The 17301-nt window shown below is 44.2% G+C and overlaps 1 protein-coding gene across 1 annotated transcript in view; it reads left to right on the forward strand.

Annotated features, from left to right (window-relative positions):
- CASQ2 (calsequestrin 2) overlaps window positions 1-17301 on the forward strand; it is a 64696-nt gene that overhangs the window by 5559 nt on the left and 41836 nt on the right. Inside the window, exon 2 of the mRNA XM_007101665.2 lies at window positions 16488-16572. Coding sequence (XP_007101727.1) covers window positions 16488-16572 — 85 coding nt within the window. The remainder of the gene's footprint in view (window positions 1-16487; window positions 16573-17301) is intronic.

A 17301-nucleotide genomic window follows, 5' to 3' on the forward strand; every position in this document is an offset into this window, starting at 1 on the left:
GCGGCATGTGGGATCCTCCCGGACCGGGGCACGAACCCGTGTCCCCTGCACTGGCAGGCGGACTCTCAACCACTGCGCCACCAGGGAAGCCCCTTTATTGTTGTTTTAATGGACATTTTTTGATTTCTAGCTAGGCTGAATTTTTCATAAAATTATTTGCCAATTACATTTTTTCTTATTTTTCTATGCCTTTTCCCCGTTTTTTCTATTGAGGTGTCAACTCAGATTATAAAGGGAGTTGCAATTTTGTATACTATTTCCTTCAGCTTTGGCCAAGTCAGCCAATGTAGTCATACCACAATGGCTGAATCCTTTTAGTACTGCAGGACTCAGAGACACAAGAGGAGGATACGGGCACTGAATTTGATTCTTCCTTGCTCCTTTGTTGCCTGCTTCCAGCTTCGCCTTGAAACTGTAGTGCAAGTGCTGTGCCTATCATGTTCTATAAATATTGCCAGAGAAAGTCCTCCCACATTCGACATCACTGACCTCTCTCAGGTTGAAATGCTTGAGAGATAGTGTGCTCTAACATGCACTTCCAAATCAGATAGACCTGGGTTTAATTCCCAAGGAAGTCTGTCTGTGTTCAGGTTCCTTACTTGTGATGTGAGATGCTGGAGATGGTGTGAGGATTCAGTGAGGCAGGACAGCAAGAGCTCAGCTTCTGGCACACAGAAGGTACTGGACAAATGCTGACTCCTTTCAGCCCTCACCCCCTTTCAGTCGGGACTTTAGATACAGCCCAGCCTAACCCATCACTTTAGAGACTGAGGACCCCGGGCCACTTTCAGAGAGCTCAGGACTGGTGATGTGATGCCATGTTGCTTATTCACAGCCAGCCATGCCCAGAAAGGTGGAGTGACTTTCCCTGATCACAGACCCTCTCCCTCTGATCGCCAAGGCTTACGGAGCCTGTGTCTGATAGATTCAACAACATCATCAGCGTCAGTTCTTAAATTAGGCCCCTTCCACATTTTCAGTCACACTGCAGCCTCCTTCCATTTAAGAAGTTCTTCCATTTCCTTCAGGCTCCTTCTAACTCACTCTTTCTCTCCTTGGAGACATATGTTGGAGTTCTCCCCCTAGATTGGAAGCTTCCTGAAGGCAACTGAATTCAAAGCAAACTTGGTAAGGGGGGAAGTTAAAAAAAAAAAAAGGAAAGAAACCCACAGATGGAATCAAGTTCCTATGGACAAGGACAAAAAAACTGCTTGTGAGCCAAAAACACAACTGAATGAATGACCTGGTCATGTGACAGAGGATGCCTTGATGTCAGAAGGACCCCCAGCAGTATGGTGTCCACATTGTGAGTTCCTGAGCTCGCTGGAAATGGTGTCATGGTCCTGCCAAATGCCTAGGCTAGGTGTGGGGAACCATTTACTTCTTCCTCTTCCCCTCCTACCTTCACACAGATCTTATCCCCCAGTCCAAGGCCCATTTCCTTTCCTCTACACCACTCCACCTCTAGGAAACCAGCATTCCAACCTGAAAAAGAAGGAAGGAAAAGGTGAAAACTTTTCCTAGTGAGCTTCATGCTTACGTAGAAATGATTTCATGGCCACTTAAACATCTCTAGAGGGAAAGGAGAAAGGAGGCCTCAGTGTTGGAATCTCTGGGCACTCTGATCACATTCATCTCCAGAGCTGAGGCTGTGCACTGTGTATGTATGTCCTCTGGGAGCAACTAAACACACCAACCTGTAACCAATATACATTTACGGGATTAGGAAAAACTACAGGGGATTTTTCTCAGGCAAGTTAGTGAGTGTTTCAGAACATGAAAATACGTACTGTGAATCCTTGAATAGAAATATTCATTCGTCAAATATCTGTTGCTCTTAGTGGGACTCTCAGGAATCATAGCATGAATGCATGAGTGAATGAATGAGTCACTGAATAGATGGTGAACAAGCAATGCTTTCCACACTGCGAACAGTAAATATCACTTCATCTGTTTAGGGTGACTGGTCCCTGGGACTGGCAGGCAACCTGGGGTCCTGGCACAGAAATAGCCACATCATCCCGGTAGTTGCCCGCCAGGTTGACCAGCTGCACCTGTTGTTTCTCGGGAGGTCCGAGGCTGCTTCCCCTCTGCATCCCCTCTGATGCTTCCCCAGAGGATCCCCCCTGCAGGACCTTCTGCTCTTCCTGCTTACGGAGGTCCCACTTCGCTCACCACAAAAAAGCCGCTGCCATCCCCACACGTGACCTGCCCAGGGGCTCTCTCCCAAGCCCTCTTGGATATCAAATGGCAAGATCACTACCTAAAAATTATTGGAAATGGCCTGTCCACCAGCAGGGAGGGTTATTGTTATGACTGACTGTCCAGGGCTGGTAAGCAGGTTATTTCCCAGGACTTTTTAGATGGTGATTCCAGAACAGATCATCCATCAGGCCCTACAGGGGAGGAGGAGGCTGGTTCCATCAGCTATGGCAGAACCAAGAGTCTGAATCCCGTGCAGTGCAGGCTTCTGGGTTCTGCTAAGTGTCCTAAAGCCGCCGCTCTCAGTCTGCCAAGGCCCACAGCAGACTGAGCTCCCTTCTCTCTTCAGGTCTCAGTTTCCTAATCAATTTATATATCAGTGAGAAATCTTTGGTGGGGTGACTGCAGCCTCTTTAGCCTCTGCCATATGCCCAGTGTCGTCGACATGACTTTTGTGCACAGCCATCCTCGTGTATCCAACTTCAGATGAGGTCGCAGTGCTTGGGCAAAACAGACAGCTGCGGGTCAGAGTAACTGAATTTCTCTTTCATTTACTATTTGATCCTGGGCAAGTCACAAATATGCATCCCATTTTACTCATCTAAAAAATCAACTGTGTGCTTTCTACCTCAGTGAAGTAAGAGAATTCAATGAAATCAGGTGAATAAAAATTTCTCATAAGATTATAAGAAGCTGTACAAATGTCAGGTATTATTACTTTGTTACGTTGTTTACTATTTAGGAACTATGTAGACTGCTGCGTGCCTGAAATACAGCTGGTGCTTATCAAATGCTAATTCCCTTCACCTGTCACTTGAAATGTAGCCCCTGTTCTTGGCCAGTTGCCGTAGTTCTCAACCTTGGCTGCACGTGGGACTCACCTATGGAGTTTTAAAAAAACACCTATGCCTGGGTCTTTCCCACCCACCCCCCACCAGCACTGATTTAACTGGTCATAGGGGAAGGGATGATATCCAGGTGCTACAGTTTTTAAAAGCTCCCTGGGTGATTCTAATGTGCAGCCAAGTTTGTGGACCACTTGAGGCTTGATGCTCAAAATATGGACGGCAGACCACACCAGCGACAATGGTATAACCAGTGTGTGTGTTACATTTAAACAGGATCCACAGGTGATTCATAGGCATGTTGAAGTTTGCAAAGCACTCTACTGGTCTGTTGGGTTGGAGAAATTTTCCAGATGACCATAATCATGTTGCACCTGCTTGACCTTTGGTCTGTTGACTCTCCTGAATGACAATGGACCTGTCAGCATTCCTCTGATTTGGAGAACTGCTGAGATGTGAAGTTGGTTTGGGGGCTGCAGGGATTCAGGTCTGCTCTAGGGACTCTGCCAGGTCTCCCAGTCTTCTCCCATGGTCCCCTCACTCACACAGTCAGTGATTAATACTTTGGACCTCCTAAGAAAGGGAAGATCTGGGCCCATGGGAAGCCTCCCCCTCCTTGAGAGGTTTTCAGTGGAATTACAGGGGTTTCTAAGGCCAGATCAGAAGGTGCCTTAAAGAATCTTATGTCAGGGTCCAGGATTTACCTTCAGAAAGGGAGGAAAAGCATCTATTTAGTTGCCATGGCACACTTCCCTTTTCTCCAAAAGAGATGACAAATCTGAGAACCCTGGGGGTATATGAATATGGGATACTAACATGTTAGCATGTTTAACAGAAAAGTATGGGAAAGCTGCTCAGAGAAAACTGGTGAGTGTTCCATAACGTGGAACTAAGTCTTGTGAACACCCAAACAGAAATATTCATTCTTTCATTTATTTGTCAAATATTCATGCACTGCTTACTTAGAAAATGCAGATGACATGGTCCCTGGTAACTAAGGAGTTGGTCTTCTTTTGTTGACGATGAGAACTCACTTCCTTTAGGCCTATGCTTAAGTGTCATCTCATGAAAGAACTTATCTTGACCACCTATATAAATCACACTCTCCAAGCACCCCCTTATCCCTTCAACCTTACTTTATTCTTCTCCATAGCACTTGGCTGACATAGTGCATATTGTTCTACACTGCTGTAGAGTGTAAAACCCACAGAGGCAAGGACTTTGTTCTCTTCATTGCTGTACTCCAGCACCTAGATCAGTGTCTGATTCACAGTGGGCTCTCAACGGTGTTTGCTGAATGAATGTTAAATTGAACAGAAGAGGATGGAGGAGTAGGGAAATGGCACTTATTATGAACTTACCATAAAACATGTCCAATATGGGTGCTTTGCATATGTCATTCTGTTGAATTCTTACAACGTATTCTCACATTATGTACAAAGAAATGATTCCATAGAGTTGAGTAGAAATTGCCCAAAGTCACAAAGCTATAAAACGGCACAGCGTGAAGCAGGATTTGAACCCACGTCTACTTGTTTCCAAACATGTTCCTTCCACTACACCAAGGAACTAGGATTGCTGAATTGGATCGCTTCCTGTTTGTAAGCAGTGCCAACTTACAAAAGGACAAGTGTCTCTAGTTTGAATTCTGGATTTTCACCCACACTTAAGCAGTGTTTAATTTCACAGCTGGACTATGTGTTGAACAGAAGTGACTGGTGTGAGTAGAGGGGCTAATGCTTAGCACCACCTACTTGGTATTTAATAAATGTTGGGTGGGTGGTTAGAAGGATGGATGGAGAGAAAAGAAAAAAGCATGGAATTATAGATACGTTGCCTATATTGGAAATATATTTCTCCTTGATATCTTTTAAAAATTAAATCAGTTTTTAAAAAAGAATTGAGTGGAAATGTGAAAAATTAAATTGAATCTGTCAGATTCAGGGAACTGTTTGTTATCCCTGCTTAATCCTGCTGAAATATGGGTAAAACAGATTTTTTTTTTTAACCATGGGACTCTCAGTCCAAAATACATACACAGTATGGGCAGAAGCCTCTGGGCTCTCTAAGGCTGATGCTGCCTTCAAACCTATTTAGCCCTGGCAAATGTCCCAGCGGTTGCATTTCCAAACCTCAAGAGAGGAAGGCAAAACGAAATTTTTGGAGGCAAGTGAATCCACAGATGGGATGATGTGGGAACACTGGGCAGAGAATAGCAACACACACAGGATTCAGGTATTTCTTCCAACTGTTCACTGCCCAAAGATGGGATTCTCCAAACTTGCACCTGCTGCACCCAGAAAACTCAGATGAGGTCAGGCTTATTTTGGTTTGGCTTTGAGACTAAACCCTAGCGTAGAGCCAGTGCTCTCAGAAGATGAATGCCCAGGCTCACTCTTAAGTTGCCCTTCTCCTTAGAGCCCACATGCCACTGAACTGTTTGATGCGTGTTTGCTCTGCACTTCTCAGTAATAAAACTAGAGCCTGGGGTGAGATGGTGAAAAGATAAGAAGTGCTATGGTAAGAGTGTGGATTGAGTTGATTACAGTTAATTTTTTTCTTCCATACACAGAATTAATATGGAAATAGAGATTTTACAAAATGGCAAATACAGTGTTGATTCAGAAGCTTTTAGACCCTTGGAACCTTCTTCTCTCACTCCTCCCACCCGCAAAAGCCCTCAATAATATTCAAGCCCAAATAGGATATCTAGTCATTGTATCCTTGAGGCAGACCTCCTCCCAAAGTTATAAATTTCTAAATGGACATATGAGAGACCACAAAAGTCACTGTGATAAAAGTATTATAAGGATAATTGTAGTGTAAAGCAGTAAAATAGAAACAAACAAAATCTGTTTCAGAATCACAGGATTTTTCTTTAGAAGCAGCAGCCCTATTCACTTGCAGTTTGAGCTTCACTGGTTGGTGTGGAGTATTTTTGCGTAATTATCAGCTCAGCCTTAGCATCTAAAATGACTTGTTCCAAAGAATCTGAAAAAGGATATATATACATAATATATATATGTTATATATATTATATATCATATACCTGTACAACTGAATCACTTTGCTCTACACCTGAAACTAATACAACACTGTAAATCAATTCTACCTCAATTTAAAAAAAATAAAAATAGGATGTATTGCAAAAAAAAAAAAATGACTTGTTCCATTAAAAATGCCAGTCCCCACAAAGTACTGCATCTGTACAATGAAGCCTCTGAGGTTCCCTCTTCTGTAGACTGAATGTGGTGTGATCCAGATAAGCCATTTCTGTTTGGAAAGTCATGCAGGAACATGGCCAGAGCACCATCTTGCCGTGCGATGGGCTGGGCAGGCCAGAGCCACTTCTCAGTGCCCAGAGAGCCTGTTCCAGGAGCGCCCGCCTGCTGCCCGGTGCCCCAAGCCAGGCAGAGCTCTCCTCACCATCTGCCGTGTGCTGGGCAGGGAGACAGGCCAGCAGATACTCCTTCACACGCTCACCTGCCTCTACCTTACACTGCCCTGGCTCATCACCCCAAGCCATTCCTTAGCCTGGCCACACACACCCAGCTTCCCTGTGAAGGAACTGAGAGCATTTCCTGAACCCAAAGGAAAGAGTGAATACAACCCATAAACAGCAGCCCGCACCATAGCCCAGCAATGCAAGAAGCACACACTTAGGAGGGAGACCCCCGTGGGTCTGAGTCCTTACACTGTCCAGACAGTTGGCAGGTCACTGAGTTGCTCAAGGCTGAGCCCCTTCCTTTGTAAAATAGAGACCACCAACCGCTTGTCCCAGGTTTCCTCTGAAGAGAAAAGAGGGCGGTGTGTGTAAAGTGAACGGCCCATGTCTGGTGCTCAGGAAAGGACTATTCTCAAATTTATTGTGTATATGAAAGTACATTGAAAACTAACTCTCAGGTTAGTTATACGTGGCATTTGTTGTCATTAGCAGATGTTATCAAAATAAACACTAGTCAGACATTTCGTAAAGTTCAGCCAAGCAGCAGCAGGTTTCTCTTCTGCTTTTCAATGTGCGCTATGGGGGAGATGGAGCAAAGAGGCCTGTCTGCCATCATTTTACATTTAGAAGGGCTCTCCCAGCTGCAGCCTCCATCCTTCCCTCTGATTTTCTTTTTCTTTTTTTTGAGGAAGTGCACCAACCTATGGAAAGTCTCGTTAGAAAAGGGATAGTCTCTCTCTGGCTGCGGGAACGCGGTGGATAATGTGTGGGACTCTTCCCAGGAAGGGGGTTACCAAGGGGTGTCGGCATGTGGGCTACCAGACTGGATTTTCATAGGCTCTCGGGAACAGAACTCTGCTGAGAAAAAATTGGAAAGGGGCATGGCCTCACCCCCATGTCCATCAAATCCATTTCCCCCCCAAAATCCCATTGCAATAATATTTTTAGTATGAAAAACAGAAAAGAAGAAAAACCCCTGGACTCCAGGAACAGCCTCCCTCAGTCAGTCATTTTGGACATTACAAAATGCTACCCAGGGAGATTGTGTTTATATGTTAGAGACAGTTGTAAGGCGGTGGTTCTCAGTGTGTGGACCCAGGACCCACACAGCATGAGCATCTCCTGAGACCTAGTCAGACATGCACACTCGTAGGTCCCATCCCAGACCTGCCGAATTAGGAATTCTGGGTTGGACCCAGCAATCTGGGTTTTTACAAGGCTTCCCTCCAGGTAATGCTGACGCGGGCTCAGATTCAAGAACCACCGGCTTGGGTAATGATGTTGCCCTATAGTGAATTTATAGGGAACAAACATTCATAAGCACTTGCATGCATGTTACTCCTGCAAGAATTAGATCTTGTATTTTCAGATTAGAAAATTGAAATCAGAGAAGTTGTGACCTGCCCAGAGTCTCATACCTGATAAGTGGCAGAGCCAGGATTCGGGCCCAGGTCCCTCTGAGGCCCAGATAAAGGGAATGTAATGTAATGGATGAAAGCTTGGGCCCTGGAGCCAGGGTGTCAGGGTTGGAATCCCAGCTGTGTCACTTAAACGCCATGTGGCTCTGGGCAAGTTGGTTAACCTCTCTGTGCCTCTATTTCCTCATCTCAAACTTCTACTTCATGTGGGTTTTGTGAAGATTCGATAATTCATGTAAGGTGTTGGAGCAGTATCTGGCATATAGCAAGCACTCAATAGATGCTATTTTTATTGTTGTTGTTATACTCTCAATGTGGTGGAGTGGAAAGAACACATAGCAATGATCTTTGGGTCTTTTCCTTGGCCTTGACCAAGGTGATAGCCCCAAAGTGCCAATAAAAACAATCAACAGCCTCCCTTTCCCTCAAGGCTCTTTTAGAAGCCCCCCAGTCCAGCCCCAAGAGGCCCCAATGTTCACTTGAATTTCATAAAATAGCTGTTCCATTCCCTTGCCTGCCTCTTGCATGGACACATCATGTGCCAACCCCCCAGCTATACATAGCCCGGGCCTCATCTGAGGGCGGTGGAAAGTGACAGATTACCGGAGATAAACGTCAGCTCTCTGGTTTCAGGGGAGGACACAAACAGTAGTTGAATTGCTTGACGTGTGGCCAGATGGTATCAGGGACAGTGGGTGAAAAGAGCTGTTTGGCTCTTGGCTTACATGGAAAGAGCAGGGTTGCAGCCAGGGTATTTTTAATGACCGGCCTGAGGGACATTCACTTGGAGCAAAGATCTGTGACATTTTCCCCCACATTTCTCAGCCCTTGATTTTTTTCAGATTCTTGACCCTGCAGAAAGTAACCCCCCTTCAGCTCCCTTTAATAAGTAAACACTCCCTTGTCTCTGCTATCGCATGCCTCCCCAGCTTCCTCTGACCATGAAGCAAATCAGTCTTTCTCCTCCAGGAAGACCATTCTTGGGAAGTGGTACAAATGTATCTTTCTTCCTGTCCGTCCTTGGTTTAGGGCTGAGATGTCCCACAAAGGGACTGGACTTGGAGGGACACACATAGACAGAGAGGGCATCTTGCATGTCCTGTCCTCTGAGGCCAAAGGGAACGTGTCCCCTGGCGCTGCTGTGTTAGTATCCCCTTCCCTTCATGGCAAACTTTTTGACCAAGTGATCCACACCTTCTCTAATGTGTCCTTGCCACCCACTTGTCGGCCACACTCACTGCTTTGGCTTCTGTCCCAGCTCCTCGCTAAAGGTCACCCATGTCTTACCATCCTGAAAAGAGAGACCTCACAGTGGTCCCATCTCTGTGACTCCCCGCAACACTTGATCTGACCACCTGTTCGTTCTCAAGCTTCTCATGACTTTGGAGTCACGAGACTGTGTTCCTTGGCCTCCTACTTCTCCCACAGACCTCTCGGCCTCCACACAGCCTCCTTTTCTCACCTCCTACAAGGCGGCCTGTCCTGGACAATGTGGTTTTCTCGTATACTCTCCTCACTCCTTCACCCCTCACCTGCACAGTGCCTTCAGGACCTCTCCCCCAAGCTCCAGGTTGGCACCTCCAGCTCTTGGCTGGATTGCCATGGCCATGAACTCATTGCATCTAAATCCAAGCTGAGAAGCTGGCTTGTGGTTCTGGCATGCCCTCCTGACATCTCTGTTTGCCCTTCACTGTGTTCCCTGGCTGGAGAGCCTGGAATCATCTTGCCTCCTTCTCTCCTTGGTTCCCCCCAGCTTCTCCAAAGTCATGAAATAGTTACCAGGTCTGAATGATTCTCAACCTCTAACATTACCTCACAAGTTACTTCATGTGCTGCCTTAGCTGGAGACCAGTCTTCTCCCACTCAGTCTCCCAACTGGTCACCTTCGCTTCTACTCTCCTTTCTATCTGTCTGGTCTACGCCCTTAGATCAACCCTCCCCGAACTCAAATTAGCCATATTGTTCTTCTACTCAAACATCTCCCAAATCAGAATTGCTAGTCCTAATTTTCCAAGTCCTACGCGCTCTTTTTCTAACATGCCTTAAACACACTACGCTACGCCTTTCAGCTTCCCTGAGAAGCCCTCTGCTTGAGGACAGAAGCCTCTTCTCTTACACTCACACTGTGCATTTGCCCCTCCAAACCTTCACCTCTTTATGCCGCTTTTTCTTCCTTGGATGTCTTTGCTGTTCTCCTCTGCCTATCCAGACACTCCTCCTCTTTCAGGGTCTAGCTGGTCTCCCCTCTTTCTTCCATTCATTTATTTAATAAATTAATATTTTTTGAGCTCTCCTCTGCTCAGGTACTGTACTGGGTGCTGGAGATGGTATATGGAGAAAAGCAAACAGGGACATGGAGCTTACAGGCTCGCACGTGGGTAGTTGATAGACAAATGATCGTATAAGTGAACGTGTACTTACAAACTGAGAAAGGGCTGTGAAGGCAAAGCACAGGGCACTATGGACAAGTGTAGAAAGGGCACCCAATTCAGACTGGGAGTCAGGAAATGCCTTTTGAGCAACTGACATTTATGTGCAGACTTCAAGGAGAAATAGGAGTTGGCAAAGAATGGTGGGAAAGATCTTTTAGAAAGAGGGAAGGGCATGCACAGAAGCAGAGCATGTTGAGTGTCTTTGTGTGAATACAACCAGGCATCCCTGTGGGCAGCTGAGGCCCATGTCTTGGCCTAGGACATGGGAGCTGAACGAGGTGATCCTGTGCAAAGACCTCCTGATTCAGGAAAGAATTTGCTGTTTTGAGGAGCCGAAGACGAGCGTGTTAAGTAAGAGGCAGAGTGGCGCCAAATGAGGCTGGAGAGGCAGGCAGGCCAAACCGTGCAGGGCCTTGCTGGCTGTGTTAGGGAGGTTGGATTTCATCTTGAGTGCGTGGAAATTAAATCTATACTCCTTATCATAGCTTATGAAGCTCTGTATGATTTGACCTCCCTGCCCACAAGCTCTCTTGCTCTGTCTCCATAGCCCTTATTTTCTGTCCTTGTCCTTTAACACTTATCAGCTAATTTTTCATTAGCTTCCTCCCTAATGAAATCACAAGGTCCTTGACTCTGGAATGTGTCTTACACTTTTGTTTAGCATGGAACCTTGATCACAGTAGGTCCTCAATTAATAATTATTGTTCTTTTTCCATCCCAATATGTTAGGCTTTGGTATTTCTGAATTAGTACAAGGTTCAGAACCCTATCCAGCTGTCATAATATAAGAAGAAAATATAACACTTATTAAGTACTTACTGCATGCCAAAAACTGTGTCAAGAACTTTACACATTATCTCATTTAATCTTCTTCAAAACAGCCTTATGAAATAGATATTGGTATTGTCCATATTTTACAGCAGAGTGACAGCACTATGACCAAGTCAGGAATCCAGGTCTCTGATGCCAAGCTGTGTACTCTTAACCACTAGGATTCCTGGTTCATTTATTCATTTAAAGCTGATATCTATTTCTACCACATCATTACAGAGGTAACAATGGTACAATAAATACCTATACAATGCAAAATTTAAAAAGAGAAAGGACAGGGGGCTTCCCTGGTGGCACAGTGGTTAAGAATCCACCTGCCAATGCAGAGGACACGGGTTCGATCCCTGGTCTGGGAAGAACCCGGGTGCCACAACTACTGAGCCTGCACTCTAGAGCCCGCGAGCCACAACTACCGAAGCCCGCATGCCTAGAGCCCGTGCTCCACAACAAGAGAAGCCACCACAATGAGAAGCCCGCGAGCCTCAGCAAAGAGTAGTCCCTGCTCGCCGCAACTAGAGAAAGCCCACGCACAACAACGAAGACCCAATGTAGCCAAAACATAATAAATAAATAAAATAAATTTATTTTTAAAAAAGAGAAAGGACATACTATGAATATCCATATTTTTACTACTGAGTTATGCATATTATTGAATATAACCTTTTTATATAAAGTTATTTTTGTACTTAAAAGAATCAGCAATGGTCAAAGCAAATCCTAATGTTCTTGGAAAGAATGAGCACTGCACCAATGCCCAGCAGCTGCATGTACCAACTGATGAGACAACCCCATTCTCTAGGATGGACAAGAGGCAAGACCATCCGAGAAGTAACCAACCAACCAACCAAACAAACAAACAGACAAAACCGGCCGGGGAAAGATTACAAGTCAACAGGAGAAAACTGGAGTCCAATCTGAAAACAGTATTCCAGTTTTCTGGGAATTTAGGAAACATATTGACTGTATCTTTTCTCCTCCTCATGGTTGTAAATTTTAATCGCTGTAATTGGTGACAATTTCTTCTTCACCCTTGGCTCAAAAGCCTCTTAAGCTTTTGAAGTACTTGGGCCAGTCCATTCATTCATCCAAAGTATGCTGAGTGTCGCTAAGGAACTATATGAGATACAAAAGAAGCACAAAGTGGGCTTTTTCTCCTTAGGGAGGAAAGATGCACAATACAGAACCCTAATGATTGCAAAATAAGTGCCAGAGTGCTGTGTCCCTGTAATGGGCTATTGGAATTCATAAAAAGGAGGCTGGAGTCAAAGATGAGTCTGGAGCTGGGCTTTGCAGCCAAGGCCAGGCTGGCAGCAACCGGAGAGAGCCCAGTGGGATTGTGGTGCAAGACAATGGAGAATGGAAACTATGAGCTGGAAATCTAGGACCAGAGCAAAGGTGGAGATGAAGCCAAGTGGGAGAGGCAGACAGTGTCTGGCCAGCCCCATCAGCCCAGAAGGGGTTCTTGGTCATGGAGAGAATGGTCATGTTAGGAGTCAGCCCAAAAGTTCCCAGTCTTTCGCCACAGCCCTTCTCCCCCATCCATCTCACTGCTGTCTCTTGGGTGGCTGCCAGCCCTGGCCACCCTTGGCCTAGGCCCAAGAAGGGTGCTTGCTAGGGCTGATGGAAGTGATGACAGAGCTCAAGTGGGCAGGCTTTGGACCTAATCGCTGTGGGAGGCGAGAGTGACGGGACACCACACTGATTGTGTGTAAGGGTACCAAGGAGAAGGTGGGCAGGTCTCAGCTAGCACAGGTTCCTGGCCCATCTGTGACTGCCAGCTCTGTCTATCCATCCGTGCCTAGGACAATAATTGTCTGTGCTTAAACAGAAAAGCAGGAAAACGGAACTGAGTTTGCCTGAGCTAGCACCTTCCACTCATATATCTTCAAATGTCACATATAAATATCAATAAGGTAATGAGAAGGGCATGCTTTACAAGCCTAGGAAAGGCACACACTGGCATCTACCTAAGAAACCAATAAAATGTGGTGATGTATGTGTAGGAGAGGTCAGAGTTAAATTCTCTGTTTAATTCTCAGTTAATCTCTAATATTCTTACTATTATTAATATTTCTCTCCTACACTTAAGATGAAGTGGGCAACAGGGCTAAGCATGGCCCATGGGTCACAGCTGGAAAATATTATGCCACAGCACTTTTGGATGAACTGACAGGCATTTATAGCAGTTTTCCAGAGTGTGGTACAGGATCTGCTGCGTCAGAATCATGGGACTTGGTAGTGTGGTTTATGAAAATGTAGATACTTGAGCTCCACCCCAGCTCTATTCTCTACTTTCCAGTGCTGAAGCCCAGGAAGCCCCATTTTAACCAGTGCTCCAGGTGATTCTTAATGCACACAGAAGTTTAAGAACCACTGTTAGAGGCTCATGCTTTAGGAGTTGGGAAACTTACTAATACCACAAAGCCATCAGGTCTCATCATCATTAATTTTTAATGATAGAAAGGGAGAATTTAAGTTAATGTTTTGAGAGCACTAAATAGGACAGAGTGGCTTACACTGAAAGCCAGAAAACTCATTCAAAAATAACCTTGTCTAATAAATTGAATGCAATAGACTAAAGCCAAGTGACTTCGCAGAAAGACAGACCTGTTTAAGCATTACAGGGACGCTCAAGATGAGTCATAATCTAAACACTGATGATATCTTTCACCCTAAGCCTTTCCTAGTCTCAGCCAAAATCTAAGAAAGAAGAGAAAACCTCCTGAGGGTTGCGGGTGTCATTTGTTATCTGTCGTCGTCCTGTCCCGTGTCCGTGTCCCCCCCACCCCCCCACCCCCCGTCTAAGGATATTGGGCAGAAGCTGTCTGTGCTTCCGCCCAATATCCTTAGCCTTAGAGGAACAGGAGTGATTAGGAGCTAGAGAGGAAGAAAGAGGACAGAGATATTGGGAGCACATGAGAAGGTCAAGGAGGGAAGAATGAATAGGCAAAGAAAACCCTCAGAGAAGTTACAGCAGGAGATGGCCCTTTCAACAAATGGTGCTGGAATAGTTGGACATCCATTGGTTAAAAGCACACATACACACAGCCCTCAAAGTAGATCATGGACTTAAACGTAAAATTAAAACTCTAAAACTTTTAGGGAGTTCCCTGGCAGGCTAGTGGTTAGGACTCGGCACTTTCACTGCCATGGCCCAGGTTCAATCCCTGGTCAGGGAACTAAGATCCTGAAAGCCACAGGAAACAAAACAAAACAAACAAACAAACAAAAAAACAACTCTAAAACTTTTAGGAAAAAATTAGAAAAAAATTTCAGGATATGGGATTAGGCAAAGAGTTCTTAGATTTAATACCAAAAGCACAATCCATAAATGGAAAAACTGATAAATATGACTTCATCAAAATTAAAAACTTTTGTTCTGTGAAAGACCCTATTAGGAGGATGAAAAAATAAGCTACAGAGTCGGAGAAGCTATTTGTAAACCACATACCCAACAAAGGACTAATATTTAAAGAGCTCTCAAAACCCAACTACCAAAATAATCCATTTGGAAAATAGACAAGAGACGTGAACAGGTATTTCATGGAAGACAGCATACTGATGGCAAATAAGTTCATCATCATTAGCCATTAGGGAAATGCATTAAAACTGTAATGAGATATCACCACACATCTATTAGAATGGCTAAAATAAAAATTAGTGACAACACCAAATGTTGGTAAGGATGCAGAAAAACTGGATCTCTCATCACTACATTGCTGTCGGGAATGTAAAGTGGTACAGCCACTCAGGAAAACAATCAGCAGTTTCTTTAGAAACTATGCAATTATGATACAACCCAGCAATTTCACTCCTGAGTATTTATTGTAAAGAGATTAATACTAACCTTCACACAAAAACCTGTACATGAATGTTTATAGCAGCTTTATTCATAATAGCCAAAAACTTGAAACAGCCCAGATGTCCTCCAGTGGATGAATAATTGAAGAAACTGTGGTACCTCCATACCACGGAAATACTGCTCAGTAATACAAAAGAATGATCTATTAATATACACAAGAATCTGGATGAATCTCCAGAGAAATATGATGAGTAAAAAAAGACCAACCCAAAAGGTTACATATTATATGATTCAACTTATATAACATTCTTGAAATGAAAAGAAATGGGGAACAGATTAGTGGTTGCCAAAGTGAGGGAAGAGATGAAGGTGTGGTTGCCAAGGGTTAGGGAAGGGATGAAGGTGGAAGCAAGTGGAGGTGACTATAAAAGGACAACATGAGGGATCCTCTTGGTTATGGAAATGTTCTGTTTCTTTACTATATAAATGCCAATATCCAGTTTCGATATTGTATTATAGTTTTCCAAGATGTTACTTTGGGGCAAACTGGGTAAAATGTACGAGGGATCTCTCTGTATTATTTCTTACAACTGCATGTTAATCTACAATTATTTTTTAAAAATTGTAAATAAAGAAATGTAATATTAGTATTACATGATCTTTTCGGTAGCTTCTCCACTCTATTCTATTTTAAGCTTCCATTCAGCCAGATGGCAGGAATTAGATCTCAGGCAACTGAGGGTCTCCCTACTTCCTTATATCTAAGTTTCAGGGAGCTTAACACGATGCCAATCTTGTGCTTGGTGTCATCATCTAGGCTGGTGTCCACCCAGAGTAGTTTACAGCCATCTGTCCACCTGACACTGTTGCATCCTCTTCACCTTCGGGGCTATACTTCCACCCAGGTACTCTGATAGTTCTTCCTCTCAACGGGAAGCAGGAAAACTTCAGAGGCTGCCTCAGGTCTTTTTACCAGATACACTCAACGGGCATTCTTACTTCTCAAGCCCACGGGGTGGAGGGAATTGAGGATTATCTTGGGTACTGGGGGTCACAGGTCTCCTTTGTCCTAAGGTCCCTCAGCCTATCTGGCATCTCTTGTGACCCCACCGAACCCAAGGTTCATTTGGTAGCTGTGATGGGCTCCAGGCCCCATGTTAGGTATCTGTGGGTATCTAGTACTCTCTGCTTCCTTTCTGATCCTACTCTCTCCCAATTCAAATTTTATCTACCCTGAGGGCAGAGAAGGGTGTGCGAAAAGGTCTTCCAAATCTTATATCTTAGATCTGGTCCTCACACTTTTCTGTCCTTCCTTCTCAGAATTCTACTGAATCATCCTTCTCCTGAGGGCATAAGCATAGAATCCCTACATTGCTGCTTGAACTGGTCACAGAGTAACAGGAAGTAGGGAGGAAAATCCTCTTGCCAACGTATCAAACTAGTATCCCGTGGTATTTTCTACAGTCTTTCTGATCTTGATTCACTTACTCTCCTACTTGTCTCTCCCTTCAGCTTGTGGCCCAAGTCCTGGAACATAAAGATATAGGCTTTGTGATGGTGGATGCCAAGAAAGAAGCCAAGCTTGCCAAGAAACTGGGTAAGTGTGGTTTTCTTGGAGATATATCATGAAGAAACAAATGTGTCTTGCAAAAGAAAAGTACAGTCATTTTTTCTTGCATGATAACTAGACTATTTTTAAATAAATTTAAAATGATCCTGCATACCTTAGTCTTGGCTTGGAGAAGAGTCTCACAAAAGTAAATAGAGGCCTGAATTAAATAATTTCACATTAGTCATCTAATATATCTTTGTATCAGTACAAGGAAGAGGGTTTCTTCCTGGAGAAATGGACACTAAAGATTCAAACCTTTATTTCCAACTTCTAGATCATGTTAAAAGGCTAGCTTCTCGATGGCAGGTGGGAAGTATAAATTAGGAATTTGGAAGTAACATATACACACTACTATACATAAAATAGATAAACAATAAGGACCTACTGTATAGCACAAGGAACTATACTCAATATTCTGTAATAACCTATATGGGAAAAGAATCTAAAAAAACCAAATCTATATGCATGTATAACTGAATCACTCTGCTGTACATATGAAACTAACACAACATTGTAAATCAACTATACGTCAATTTAAAAAGAAAAGGCTAACCTGTCTATCTCACTGACATGGTGATCTCTTTGAGGGAGATCAAATCTCTTTTTCCAACACCTATTATTTCCTGACCTCTTGGCTGAAGCAGCCAACAAAGAATGTCATTAATAGTAGTGACTCTAGGGTCCCAGTGGTTTCTAAATTTAAGTCCAAAGCCC

This window comes from Physeter macrocephalus, chromosome 4 (assembly GCF_002837175.3).
Source record: "Physeter macrocephalus isolate SW-GA chromosome 4, ASM283717v5, whole genome shotgun sequence".
NCBI lineage: Eukaryota > Metazoa > Chordata > Mammalia > Artiodactyla > Physeteridae > Physeter > Physeter macrocephalus.